The sequence below is a fragment of the Chionomys nivalis genome, chromosome 16, assembly GCF_950005125.1.
Source record: "Chionomys nivalis chromosome 16, mChiNiv1.1, whole genome shotgun sequence".
NCBI lineage: Eukaryota > Metazoa > Chordata > Mammalia > Rodentia > Cricetidae > Chionomys > Chionomys nivalis.
This window is the reverse complement of record NC_080101.1, coordinates 32,773,979-32,789,292: the sequence shown is the minus strand read 5'-3', so window position 1 is coordinate 32,789,292 and position 15,314 is coordinate 32,773,979. Positions and strand designations below refer to the sequence as shown.

General features: G+C 42.6%; 1 protein-coding gene and 1 pseudogene across 3 annotated transcripts in view; one reads left to right on the top strand and one right to left on the bottom strand.

Moving 5' to 3' along the window:
- Window positions 1–2,883: 2,883 nt before the first annotated feature.
- LOC130888279 (putative E3 ubiquitin-protein ligase UBR7) lies at window positions 2,884–9,990 on the top strand (annotated as a pseudogene).
- Window positions 9,361–15,314, bottom strand: part of Mob3b (MOB kinase activator 3B) — a 168,218-nt gene continuing 162,264 nt past the window's right edge. For 2 of the 3 annotated variants that reach the window (XM_057790925.1, XM_057790926.1), the window contains exon 4: window positions 9,361–14,643. In XM_057790925.1, coding sequence (XP_057646908.1) covers window positions 14,614–14,643 — 30 coding nt within the window. In that variant the 3' untranslated portion in view covers window positions 9,361–14,613. The remainder of the gene's footprint in view (window positions 14,644–15,314) is intronic. The other variant, XM_057790927.1, reaches the window with a different exon arrangement.

Here is a 15,314-nt window from a genome sequence, read left to right as displayed (position 1 = left end):
CTACAGAATGAGGAAAGATTTTTGACCAGTTCCACATCCAATAGATAACTAATATCTAGAGGGTCTAGAAGACGCATAGATCTCCCTCGGAGAGGAAATAAAATAGATTTTTTTTTTTTGGGTGAACTGAGGGTACAGGAGCAACAGGAACCAGAGGATCAGGTGGGGAAGGTTATGGGAGATAGGGTTGAGGGAAAGAATTTGAGGAGAAACAGCTGGAATTGAGGGGCGTTTGGGGATGATCTGAAAACTTAGCACAGTGGAAACCTTATAAAATTATGAGGGTGATCCTAATGAGATCTCCTAATAACAGGGGCTATGGAGTATCAACTAGCCACCTCTTGTCACCAAATGAGGCTTCTGGTAGTGGGACTAGGTTGCATCTAGTTGAGTTGTTAACCAAGAAAGTCTCACGGAAATTCCCAAACAATCCAGGCTGTTGCTAAGACAATAGATTGCTCTCCTCAAACTGTCCACATTACTGAGGACAATACCCACAACTCAGTGAAGACAACTCAATGAACACAGAGAAGTTGATCTGGTGCTTATTTAGAACCTTCACCCCCATTTTAGTGTCATTGTTATTGGGAGGTATTCGGCATGCTAGCAAAGAGAAACAAACACCAACCCAGTCACAAAACATTTAACTTGCAATCTGTACACCTGCAAGATATGCTAGGGCAATAGTGACACAGAATGTATAGGAGAAACCTATCAATGTCTCGTTTGACTTAAAGCCCACTCCACAAGACAGAGCCCATACCCACCCTGGCTTGTGTGACCAAAAACCAAAGACAAGATAGTATAGAGACCAAGGGTAAAACCTAACACTACTTCTCTAAAAACTCACTTTGTAGACCAGGCTGGCCTCAGAATCACAGAGATCCACCTGCTTCTGCCTCCCGTGTGCTGGAATTAAAAGTGTGTGCTACCAAACCCAGGTTATTCATTCTTATAGTGGGAGGGGGCATGTGTGTCACAGAGAGCATGCACAGGGCAGAGAACAAACCATTTGACTCAGTTCTCTCCTGTAGTGTCTGTCACTCCAGCTCCAGAGGATCCAACACGTTCTTCTGGCCTCCAACCCCCCCACCTCTCTCTCTCTCTCTCTCTCTCTCTCTCTCTCTCTCTCTCTCTCTCACACACACACACACACACACACACACACAAGTACGTTCCAGAACAGCCAGTGCTATGCAAAGAAACCCTGTCTCGGAAAGCAGAAAAAAAAGGACACTATCCAACTTGTTGAGCTGCCTGCAGGCCGGGTTCCCAGCTTTTGTAAGCTGTCACCCATGCTGGAGGAGTAGGCTCTGGCAATGTAACTGTCTTTGAGTCGTTTCTGCTTCTATAAATAACCCCTCACTCATATGCCTGAGAGTAACTCCAACAGGACTCATGGTCCACCAAGTTGAACTTTGGTGGTTTCCACTCTTTGGTCTGTAGTGGACTCCCCATCTGGGATGAGTAGATTTGTGTGTTGTGTGTGGAAAAAATCTTGCCATACAAGATCACATCGATTCTTGAAAACAGTTGAGAAGTGGTGATTTACCAGAGCCCAGGAAATGAAGAGCATTTGTCATGTTCTGTTACCATCTTTGGGCATGCTGAGTTATGCTATAAAGGTATGCAGTTTTAATTTTGTTCCATATTACCTATCAAGATAAACTTTATTCCCTTTATTTTAAAAGGTCTGTATGAAAGTTTGATTTTGTATGTGTTTTAATTTGTTTTCAATTAGAGGATTTTCTTGAATTTAAAATCAAATGCATGCCAGGTGTTACGTCGCATGCCTTTAATCCCAGGACTAGGGAGTCAGAGGTGGATGGATCTTATAAGCCAGCCTGGTCTACACGGTGAGACCCTATCTAGAAATAAAAACTAAATTAAATTAAATGTGTTTATAGAGTCTCTAAGCCATGACTTAGTATGAAATACTGCTCAACCTAGCCTACCATTCCCTGAAACCCTGTTGGCTACACAAGCCAGGAACTTTCTTATTAGTGAAGATCCTAATCATGTGATGGGCAAGAAAAGTGTGTGTTCAGGCGTTAGCACCAAGCATGGGCAGGAACAGTGTGCATCCAGGCATTAGCATCAAGGACATCCTGGAAGTCATAACAGTTATGACTTTCTTAGTTTACGGATCCTGGAACAACATATTAATTACATTCTTGAAAAACGTTCGATTCCAGTAAAATTACACATTAAGCCATTTTCTAGGTGTTACTTTAAAAAATAACTATTTGTGGCAGCTTCTCCCAGGACGAAAACAAACCAATCATAACGTAGTAATATCATTTCCCTTCAAGGTCAGTGACTTTCCTACATATCAGGCCTCTTAGTGTGGTGTTTAAAATTTGCCAATATTATCTTTTGGAGGGGGGTGGTAGGTTGCCACTGTAATGGGCTTGCCTAAAAATTATAGAAAGTATACATTTTTTTTTTTTTTTTTGGTTTTTCGAGACAGGGTTTCTCTGTGGTTTTGGAGCCTGTCCTGGAACTAGCTCTTATAGACCTGGCTGGTCTCGAAGTCACAGAGATCTGCCTGCCTCTGCCTCCCGAGTGCTGGGATTAAAGACGTGGGCCACCACTGCCCGGCGAAAGTATACATTGTAAAGAAAGATTAGGGAGCTAAGAAAAAGAAAGGAAGAGATTGATTCCTGATTCACCCAGATGTAAACAAGCTTTTTCTGCCATGCCTTCTCTGTCACATTGGACTGTAGCCCCTTAGACCATAAGCCCAAGTTAATCCTTTCTCCGTTCAGTCATCTGATGGTGGTTGCTACTTCTTACCAGCCTGGGAGGGATGTGGATGTGACCCGACAAACTGACTGTGGTACTGTGCCCTCCAGCAGGGACCCAATGGTATCACCACACTCAATGACGAGCAAGCCTGTAATACCTGCATGCCAGAGGGAGACGAACCAGCCGGAATTTGGCTAGTCTCCAGGTATACCATGAAGCTATAAACTACTTGAACTATAGGCAAAAATGAAATTTTCACTGTGATTTAGGAATCAGCAAGTTAAACAATTTAAAAAACAGATTAAATCAAAGGTAAATTTTTGCCATAAGTACCAATGACAACTTTTTGGGGTTATACTGCTTTTGTCAGAGGCCTTATCCTGATGCCGAGATGAGGCTCTAGATGATTCAGTCTGTGGTCTGTAAAGACCAGTTCCATGACAGGTATCTTGGTGCCACACCCCCTGAGTGCGTGCGTGGATTTTCTTTTTTTTTTTTTTTTTTTTTTTTTTTTTGAGACAGGGTTTCTCTGTAGCTTTGGAGCCTGTCCTGGAACTAGCTCTGTAGACCAGGCTGGTCTCGAACTCACAGAGATCCGCCTGCCTCTGCCTCCCAAGTGCTGGGATTAAAGGCGTGCGCCACCACCGCCCGGCGCGTGCGTGGATTTTCAAGAGACAGTGTTCCAGGCTCATGTGAAAAGCTGTTCTTTCCCGTCAGCTTCCTCTACCCAGCTGGCAGTCACCGGAATGTCTGCTGAAGGTGACGGGCTGCTGTGGTATGTTGACAGGACGAATGATCAAGAGGTTATCCATCAAGTCTGAAAACGGAGCTCACCAAGCTAAGACCCTAAAAGAGAATGTTCCAGAAGATGGAAGAAATGCTGGCAAGAAAGTTAAAGTTGAGCAGAACAATGAGCCTGTACCAGCTCTAGTTCTGAGTCGGGGCACCTGATACTGTTTAAGAACAAAAAACAAAACAAAACAAAACAAAAAAACAAAACAAACAACAACAACAACAACAACAACAAAAAACCCGCCAAAATGAATTTTTAGGAGCCGCCGCGAAGCAGTTTGTAAAGAAACATGCTGCCACCTAGTGGCCCTGAACTGGCGCAGCACGCTTTGTACCTGCCAAGACTGAAAATGTACAGAGAGCTAGATGTCTTGTTTCTGACGGAAAGAAGATACAGTTTTGGCATTTGAGAACAAAGGCAAGAGTGATCAGGCAATGACAGAAGGGGCCATTTAATGGGAACCCTTAGCAGCATGAAAAGGCCCCATTAAGGGCAGCTCATTTGTGAATGCAATGGCTTGTCGACTGAACTTAGACTTTCTGGAGAGACTTGGTGGTGAAGGCACGGCTGTTAAGAGAGAGGACAATCTCAGGAGATCTTGTCCATTTCCCCTTTCCAGGGGGATCTATGTGTGTTTCTCTTAGGGTTCACTTTGTTACTTAACTTCTCTGGGGTCGTGGTCTTATGTACTACACATGCAGACATAGGGGCGTTCGTGAGCCCCTAACTGCTGGATTCGGTTTTAGTTCCCAGCGCATACAGAGGACTGCAAATCTCTACTCTTTCTGTGAGTTTGCCCCCAAATAAATAAACCTGTGTTATACTCCATTCTGGGCTAGTGTGGAACTATTTTACATCGCAACAAACATTGATGGAAAAATATCAATAAAGAACTGGCAAACCAAATCCAAGAACACATCAAAAAAATCATCCACCATGGCCCAGTTGGCTTCAGCCCAGAGATGCAGGGATGATTCGACATACGAAAATCTGTCAATGAAATTCATCATATAAACAAACTGAAGGAAAAAAAAAACCAACATATGATGATCTCATTAGATGCTGAAAAACCTTTGACAAAATACAACATCCCTTCATGATAAAGTCCTTTTTAAAATGTTTTTTTTAAACAAGGATTTATTTATCTATTTATTATGTACACAATATTCTGTCTGTGTGTATGTCTGCAGGAGGCCAGAAGAGGACACCAGATCTCATTACAGATAGTTGTGAGCCACCATGTGGTTGCTGGGAATTGAACTCAGGACCTTTGGAAGAGCAGGCAATGCTCTTAACCGCTGAGCCATCTGTCCAACCCCCATGATAAAGTTCTTGGAGATTCCAGCACTCGGGAGGCAGAGGCAGGCGGATCTCTGTGAGTTCAAGACCAGCCTGGTCTACAAGAGCTAGTTCCAGGACAGGCTCCAAAACCACAGAGAAACCCTGTCTTGAAAAACAAAAAAAACAAAAAAAACAAAAAAAAAAAAGTTCTTGGAGATAGAATGGATACAAAGAACATACCTAAACATAATAAAGGCAATATACAGCAAGCCAACAGCCAACATCAAACTAAATGGAGAGAAACTCCCAGCCTCCCAGCAATCCTACTGAAATCAGGAACAAGACAAGACCACAGACTGAATCATCTAGAACCTCATCTCAGGATCAGGATAAGGCCCTTGACAAAAGCAGTATAACCCAAAAAAGTTGTCATTGTACTTATGGCAAGAATTTACCTTTGATTTATGGAGAAATAATCTGCTTTTTAAATTGTTTAACTTGCTGATTCCATAATCAGCAGGTATTTCAATAAGGACATTCCCCATGTTTAAATTTCAGTTCCCCAAATTAGACCATTTAACACCCCATTTTTTAAAAAAGCATTGAACATCATAGAACAAAGAACAATACCAAAAAGATCTCTGGTGTTGAATGTCTCCTATCAGCAAGTACAACAACTGGTATTTCAAGGACTGCTCATTCAGTTTTTGTTTTTTTTTTTAACTTTTTAATTGATTTTTATTGAGCTCTATATTTTTATCTGCTCCCCTCCCTGCCTCTCCCCTCCCCCTTCAGCCCTCCCCCAAGGTACCCATGCTCCCAATTTACTCAGGAGATCTTGTCTTTTTCTACTTCCCATGTAGATTAGATCTATGTAAGTCTCTCTTAGGGTCCTCATTGTTGTCTAGGTTCTCTGGGATTGTGGTTTGTAGGCTGGCTTTCTTTGCTTTATGTTTAAAAACCACCTATGAGTAAGTACATGTGATAATTGTCTTTCTGTGTCTGGGTTACCTCACTCAAAATAATGTTTCCTAGCTCCATCCATTTTCCTGCAAGATTCAAGCTGTCGTTATTTTTTTCTGCTGTGTAGTACTTCATTGTGTAAATGTACCACATTTTCCTCATCCATTCTTCGGTCGAGGGGCATTTAGGTTGTTTACAGATTCTGGCTATGAAAAACAAGGTTGCTATGAACAGAGTCAGGCACATGTCCTTGTGGCACGATTGAGCATCCTTTGGATATATGTCTAAAAGTGGTATTACTGGGTCTTGAGGAAGGTTGTTTCCTAATTTTCTGAGAAATCGCCACACTGACATACAAAGGTGCTGTACCAGCTTGCATTCCCACCAGCAATGGATAATTGTTCCCTCTTCCCCACAACCTCTCCAGCATAAGTTGTCATCAGTGTTTTTGATCTTGGCCATTCTTATAGGTGTAAGATGGAATCTCAGAGTTGTTTTGATTTGCATTTCTCTGATGACTAAGGATGTTGAACATTTCCTTAAGTGTGTTTTAGCCATTTTAGATTCCTCTGTTGAGAGTTCTCTGTTTAGGTCTGTACTCCATTTATTTTTTTTATTGGATTATGTTGTTCTTTTGGTGTCCAATTTCTTGAGTTCTTTGTATATTTTAGATATCAGCCCTCTGTCTGTTGTGGGGTTGTTTAAATTCAGTTTACAATAGCAAGTGTTTCACACCAGCCTTAAATATGCATGTATGCAAATTTATATGTAATATGTTTGAAATATTGGCAGTTAGAAGGGCACAGGATATAAGAACACATTTTTATTAACATGAAATTATCTAGCAAGATTTATTGAATACCAAAAAATTAATAGTTCAGATTTATGTAAATCAGTGTTCACATGAATTCATTGTAAATTGTATGGATTTTACACCAAGTAAGCCTACTAATGAACATTTGATATGTAGTATTAGAACAATATATTTATTAAAATTTTTGTCTTAGTTCAAATTTCTATTGCTGTGAAGAGACACCATGACCATGGAAATTCTTATAAAGGAAAATATTTAATTGGGGCTAGCTTACAGTTCAGAGGTTTTAGTCCATTACTGTCATGAAGGGCTGCAGACATGGTGCTGGAGAAGGAGCTGAGGGTTCTCGTCTGGATCTGCAGGCAGCAGGCAGGAAGGAGAGACATTGGGCCTGTTCTGAGCATATGAAACCTCAAAGCTCACACCCAGTGACACACTTTCTCCAACAAGGCCACACCTCCTAATAGCACTACTCTTAGGTGACCAAGCATTTAAATATGTGAATCTGTGAGGACTATTCTGATTCAAACCACCACAATTTTCATAAAACTATCTTTTACGCACTTCAGATAAAATCATGCCATAGTCCCTTAGCATAGTTGCACTTTGCTCCCACAATGAATGACAGCTGTCGTTTGTACACATTTGCCATCTTCCTCTGCTGTAGGTCGGAAGTCCAGACTGGATTTCACAGGGCTGAAATCAAGGGCTGCATCCCCTCTGGGGGCTTTAGGGAAGAGTCCGGTCCTTTTTACTTCTAGCTTCTAGGACCTTCCCACAGTTCTTGAGCATAGCATCTATCCTCTGTCTCCAAAGCTGAAAACGATGCATGGAATCCTCATGTCACATCTTAATGGTCCTGCAAACTCAGCTGGGCAACTCCCTCACATTTTAGAACTCATAACCATAATTGTGCCCCTTGGGGTGGTATAAATAAGATGCCCCATCTCACCTGTTAAAATGGCTAAGATCAAAACCACAAGTGACAGCTCATGTTGGAAAGGATGTGGAGCAAGGGGAATTCTCCTCTTCCTCCTCTCCCTCCTCCTCCTCCTCCATTGCTGGTGGGAGTGCAAACTTGTACAGTCACTTTGGAAATCAATATGGCAGTTTCTCGGAAAACTGAGAATCAGGTCTACCTCAAAACTCAGCTATATCACACCTGGGCATATACTCAAAGGACACATATATCCACCCTTCCACAAGGACACTTTCTCAACTGTGCTCATAGCAACTTTATTCATAATAGAAATTGGAAACAACCTAGATGTCCCTCAACCAGAGAATGGATAAAGAAAATGTACATTTACACAATGAGAACTGTGAACCACATCAATGGCCAGCATGGCATGATCACCCTAAGGGTGCAGTTGCCCTTCACATACTTTACTTTAGCGGTAACCAGCTCTCCAGTTGGACTTAAGACTTGCTCAACAAGAGGGCAATCGTGCCTGGTACTGAAAGCCTCGCTAAGTAGGCTAGCGCTAGTGAAGTCATGATTATTGGAAGAGAATCTAAAACCACTAATTTAATAATTCAGTACAGTCTGTAGCAACAATCTATAAACATTTGTCCTTAAGCCACAGATAAGTGCAGTCTTCAGCCCTCACCAAATGAGCTTTCTTTGTGACAGATGGAGACCACTACAGAAAACCACAGCCAATCAGTATGCAGCTGTGAGCCCCAGTTCTGACTCTCAAGCTCAGGAAACACTGTGGAAGAAGGGGCAAGAAGATTGTTCAGAGCGGGTGGGAGGATCAGGTTGTTACCGTGAGTTGTGCCTTCTGTTTATGCCGGTGAAGTATCACCAACATGACTGCCCAAATGTGAGCTAAATGAGGACGGCAGTAATGGACACGCCTAAGTGGATGAGGACAAGCCCACAGGGCTCACTCAGCGCTCCACAAAGAACTGTAGGCAATGGAAGAAGGCTGGAAGTGGTCTTCCCCAGGGAAGAGCTCACCAATCGGCTGCCCGGTGCAAAATAGTCAGTCCTGGAAACACAAATAACACTGGACTGAACAGGTTATATTTAGGAATATATATATATATAGTATATATGTGTGTGTATATATGTTTATTCATATATATATGCATGCAATAACAATTATTCAAAAAAGAGGTAATGGATTTGAAGGAGAGTGAGAGGGGATATCTATGTGGGAGGCTTGGAGGGAAGAAAGGAAGGGAGAGATATAATCTAAAAAGGTGTGAGCTCCCAGCTGCTGGAGTCACCTTTTGATCTGCTTTCACTTCACTATCCTAGACTCTAACTCTCTGGAACGGTGTGCTGTGGTTTCTCCACCAGAGAGCCCAGTCTACGTGGTCTGTCTACCCACTTGCAGTCTTTCTATCTGTGAGTGTATCTATTCTTCCTTTCTTTAGCGCCCCAGTCAGGCCCAAGTCCTGGAGGTGAAGCATGACATCTTTATATATGAGATCATCATCAAATTAATATTAAATTCTATGGTCAGAAAATTTCCATAAGGGCACTAATATGCTGGAAAGCTAAACTATATACTTAATGTCTTATTGGAAAACTGTAACAGGATAAAGGGATTTAGCTAGAGTTCAAATGTGTCCATGTGGGCGTTCAAACAAATTTTGAACTAGCTTTTGTAAAATTAACAATTTCCCTTTTATTGACCCTTTCCTGGAACACAGCAGACTGACAAACTATCTGTTACATACATTTGGCACAGAAAGAAGACAGACTAGAAGGTGGCTATGTAGCTTTTATTCATGACATTTGAATCCTTAAGCTCACACAGAAATTTCATAAATATTCTTTAGATATATCTAGCTCTTCTAATTGATTTAATTATGTTAGCCTGTTTTCTTACAGCCAAATCCTTAGCTGAATCATAAATGGAATGGAAATATAGTTAACATTTTTCAGATGTACTTAAAAAGGAGGCAGGAAAACTTTGAAAGCAGAATACTAGAAGCTAGTAAAATAGCTCACTTCATTAAAAAAGATTCATCTTCTACATTACACATTTTTTTACATATTGAAAATTTTTACCCATATTTAATATTGCCCAGAGGAAAATAGCTTGTTATAAAATTTTTCTGCTAAACATTTTTAAAACCAGACAGGAATTACTAGTTTCTTCAAAACCAAAATAATCAAAGCCAGAATGACAATATTACCCAAATGATGTCTTTGCCATCTCTTGAAGACACGCTGCGTTCTTTTCCTCATGCCGAGGGATTATTGGAAGCTATGTGTTTTCACCCGTGATGATGAACTGACTAAGCGTGGACCAGCATAAATCAAATCCCTTAATGTTTTCCAGCTAAGGAAAATTCCAACCAAATCCAGTGTGTTATGATGAAGGATATTAAAAGCAGGGAGAAAGGAAACTTGGAATTGCTCAACATAACCTAGTTAGAGTTTCCTATGGTCAAAGGAAATAGATAAGAAAACCCAAAGATTTCTCTTATAGCCAAGTCTAGGGAAAACACAGCAGGGTCTGGAGAAGGCATGCGATAATGCTTATCAGATTCACAGTGTGCAGTGTCTATAACACAGACAGAGGGAGAGCTTTTGGGGTGGGGGAGGGAGCTTCTAGCTTAGTTCTTAGTGGGAGGATGGCAAAGCACCTGAGAGGAGCCACAACTGCATCGATTGAGAAGGCAGGCTGAAGGACCACTGGTCTTCGGACATTTCATGACCGTGCAAACGAAACTCTCATCACTTAGCATTTACTGATGCTGCTGTCCAGTCCCTGGACCTTCCTGACAGGCTGGAGCTCAAAGGGACTAGCTGGCTCGGGCTGGATGGAAAGTTTCCATGGCTGTGACGTCATGTGGGTCATACAGAGGGTTCTGTAGACCTTCTAAGCCTGGATACCAGTAAAAGGAGAGCAGGGTCTACCTGGGATGTTGCGGCATGTTTGGGGAATAGGAAGGATGAATTAGGGATCTCTCAAGTTCCTTCCATTCATCCTAACTCTGAGGAAAGAAATAAGAAAACATTCAAGGAAGAGAAGATCAACAGCCTAAGAAGCAGAAAAAGAATTGAGATCCGCAATTTAGTCTAGATTTAGGAAGAGCGTTGGTCCCTCTGTCACGATTTGGCTGAACACAGTAGGAAGTAAGAGGCAAAGGAGGCCTGGATGAGGGGCTTGGAGGTCACTGGGGGACAGAAATGGAAGAACTAAGGTTCTGTTTCTCCAGTGTGACCCCAGTTTAAACCGTTACCCCAGAAGGCAAATTGAAGATATCTCACTAGATGTTTGATATCAATATCTATTAGGACAAAAATGTAAGGCTTGTGACCGCAGAGTGTGCCTAGACTTGTGGATATGTTCTTTATTTCAAATTATCAAAATCTTAAAAAAAATCTGATTCCTAATCACCTCTTTTGGAGAGGCACAACCTGCTGTGAAAGTTAAGATGTTTGCCTCCCCCAAATAATTAGTAGTCACCTCACCCTCAACAAAAACATATGAGCAGTTGGATATGGTGGCACACACCTTTAATCCTAGCACTCAGGAAGCAGAGGCAGGATGATCCCTGTGAGTTCAAGGTCAGCCTGGTCTACACAATGAGTTTCAGGACATTCAGAACTATGTAAAGAGACACTGTCTCATAATACATGAGCTGAGCTCAATGAGGAAACTATGGGTCTGTCTGAATGGGAAATCACTAAAGGAAACACACACACACACACACACACACGCACACACGCACGGACTTTGCCTCTGGCTGGAGGATCATCACACGCCCATGAATCAGCATTCATATGTATTGTCTGCAAATGAAAAATTCCTGCTCCTTTTCATCTTAAGTGGAAAGGTTGGACTCCTTTTACACGTCTTCGTCTTCCATGGCAAGGGATTTAACATTGGGGTCAGGGGACCTCTGATAACACTAAGAAGTGAAGTAGACATGTGGAGCTTCATATTCTATAAATGGTGCGTGTATTGAATCCCAGAGCGTAACGACGAATTATGCAACTTGATTGGTCCAGGCAGCTAACCCTGAGCCCACTGATTAGTCTTCCATTGGACACTCACATTTTCTAACATGATGCAAGGAGGGTGTCTCATCATTGTGAACATTGTTACCCTCATCACTGTGAACATTGTTACCCTTATCACTGTGAACAATGTTACCCTCATCACTGTGAACATTGTTACCCTCATCACTGTGAACATTGTTACCCTCATCACTGCCTCCAGAATATGGGCACACCCCATAAACAAACCAGCGCTTATGTTCTTCAGGAATGCCAGTCACATACATTACTAAAGACAGAACACACACACATACACACACACACACACACACACACACACAGAGGAAATGATCATCTATCAATGGAAATGAAGACAGTGACACTTAGATAAAATGTGTAGTTCTTGATTACATCCTAGATTTTTTTTTAAAGGCAAATCAACGTCAAAGAATCTTCTGAGGCAGAATTTGAATATCCATTTCAGGCTCTTGGAGCTGATGCCACTGAAGACGGATAGGATAATGTCCTCATTACTAACAGGAGGGGTGACAGAGTATTTCAAAGCTTTATGATGACTGTAACTTGGTTTTGTGGTGAGAAAGAAACGAGGTGATACGCTAACACTTGCTGCACTTAAAGGATAGGGTGCTCGCAATCTTTCAACTGTGAACTTTCCTGAAGTTAAAACAAATGCAGAAAATCAGGAAGAAGAAGGTTAAAAGACAGAAGCAGGCCTGAGCTATCCCAGGGGCTGCAGGGATCGTCTGTTCACAATACAGACGTATGGAGGATAAGGTTAGGCCAAAGGCTTCAAAACAGCCCAAGAAGATTTTTCTTTAGAATCAGCCAAACAAAGTTTTTTGAAATATGAACACCTCATCCTTCTAAAAAGCAGAGCAATTGACTAGACTTTCCTCCAAGAGTGGACTAGTGCAATTAACAATACAAGCCAGAGAAAACCATTCTAAGAAGTTAAAAAAAAATGGATTTTTTAAGGTGGATAGAAATTTCACATACACAAATAACTGAGAGAAAATAATTAGGAATAAATGTCAAATGTTTTTAGTGTCAGGCTTCCTCATTGGCTAGGCACTACTGAAAAGCAGGCACTTATTCATCCTCTCACTGCATGAGCCCTGTAAGTTGTTCAAGGTACAAAGCAGCAGAGACCTCAAGGCCAAGGCTACCATTTCTCATTGTCACCATCCCGCACAGCCATGAACTGTGTTACTCTGTATTGCACAGGTCAGGGAGTCAGGGCTTTGTTTCTCTAGACCCTTAGCCAGATGCTTCTAGGCCTATCTTGGTCTCTAAAGGTTACTTCAGGAGAAAATAAAAAGTTCCTGTAGATCAGAGCAAGTCAATAACAAAAAGACGTTAGCAGTGTTGGGTTTCGTAAGACAGCATCCGCGAGACGGGAAGTAAGGGTTGTCCTAAACATGGTCCCATTATGTACTCCATATAGTCAGCCTTGTCATCATTAGGCAAAGATGCTATGCTCTCTAGGATTTTGTGGCAGTCACAGATGGCTTTAACATATTAGAGATACTAGGTAACATCAGATTAGCTTGGTCGTCTTCTGTTATTACATTAACTGCAAGAATACATTCATATCTACTTCCCTCCACCAACAGATACTTTATTAAAAATCAAACGTCATGGGAAGTATGAGTACTTCTTAGTCAAGCTGTCAGAACCACAGCTTTGTGAACGAATCAGAGAAGGCAACATTTCATTTCCTCAAGCTTCCAAAAGCAGGAGCTTGCACAGAGCGGTTGGTTATTCTGATGGCCGGAAGGACGCCTTGGCTTTGAGGAACACCTTAGCAACTGTAGCACACCTACTGCACAGAAATCAACTCTGTGTCTTCCTAGAACATAGAGATGGAAGGACAGTGGGCAAGAGAAAAACACACACACACACACGTGCACACACACGCACGCACACACGTACGCACACACAGAGTAGAGAATAGAGAGGAGATGAGAGAGAGGAGAGATTGAGGAAGAGATGGAGAGGGAATGGGGAGGACGGAGGGAAAACAGGAATAGAAGAAGGGAGACTAGGGAGGAGGGAAAATGTCGGCTGAGTTCAGAAGCTCTGGGGTCACGTTGGGAAGGCTACAGGTCAAGTGTATTGATCTACACGTACCAAATATCAACAGTCTTGTCACTGAAATCCTAACATTATAAAATGTCTGGTCAGCCAGGACTCCTCAATAAAGAACAAACACTGCACAAATCTGGCTCAAGGACCCCAGTGGTCATTTGTGACTTTAGTTCTCTCTTGTGGGAAATGGGAAAGTATATCTTTGCTGGACTGTGGCTACTAAAATCCATCCTGACCAGGGCAAACTGGTAACGCACCAGTTTATTTCCAGACTCTTCCCAGAGGTTAGCAGATGAATGGCCTGTCTGGGGCACAGATCATGCCCTCCATCAGATGGTCCCTGGTGAAACCGCCCACGAGGGAAATGCCATGGATGCTGCCAACAGAACTGCAGGCCCCTCCCAGCTTCAAGCCCCGTACAAGGTTAAGCCACAGGCCCAGAACCTGGGCCTGCAGGGACTCAAGGAGAGGTGGGACAGGAAAATGGTATTATATATGGGAGTCCCCAAATTTGATTGGTTCTTAGAAACATCAAAGACAGAGACGTTAGTCAAGAAGTCTGATAAGACATAAAGCAAAAAGAACAACCAAAAAACTCTCAGTCTCAAAACCTGAGTTCCAGTGAAGCCTAGGGGGCAGGCCACAGACATGCGTGACGTGGTTGGAAGTGCAGCGGCCGCTCCTGCACTATCCTCAGCCTAAGGGGTCAAGGCTGGTCCTTCATGCTGTGGTCTGCCTGGCCCACAGGCCCTGGCTAGCAGCACTTAGAGGGTTAAGAGCACACGAAGTGGATAGGAGACATCTTTTGGAAGTCCTTGTGGGGCTCCAGCTTTCCTGCTCCTGGAAGCAAGGATCATTTCAGCCAGAGAGGGCCACTTCCTGTCCCACGGGGACTCCTGGGAGAAACTGTTCCTTTCTTCCGGTAGATGAGGTGGGATGTTAGTGACACATCCTGGTTGTCATCTCTTTCTGGAAAGCAAGGAAAGAAGGGCTGTTAGGGGACAATAAACAGAGCAATGACAGAAATACACTGCGGCATTTCCCTGGAACCTTTAAACAGAAAGTGGCAAGCCCGAGCCATGTTCCATTTGGTCTGGTAGGCTTGAGTGTTCTCTCTCTCTCTCTCTCTCTCTCTCTCTCTCTCTCTCTCTCTCTCTCTCTCTCTCTCTCCCTCCCTCCATCCTTCTATCCCTCCTCATTTTCCTTCCTTCCCTTTCTCTCTTGAATTAAGGCTGTTTAAAATATTATACTCTCTTGTCACAAATCCAAGCGACTTGCTTTTTCTGAAAAGAAAAAAACAAAGCAAGACGTGGAGCCCCTGACCTCTTGGAATTGAAGCACAGCCTTCCTCTCTGGATAGAGAATGGCCTCCAGTGTCCATCCCCATCCCGTCCAGTTGTCTCTCCAGGGAGAGCCAAGAACAACTTGTCAACTGGTATGATAGCGGGTTTGGGTTGACATTTTTAGAATAGAAAGCACCTCCCATTTGACTACATTTCAATCACAGATGGAAAAAAACGAAGAATGTGATCATGTACAAGTAGAAAACAGCAAGGAAGAAGAAATGAAGGAATGCTGGAATCTGGTCTGCAGTCTACCTAGGCACATTCCTTGACTGGCTCTTCTGGGAACTTGGGATC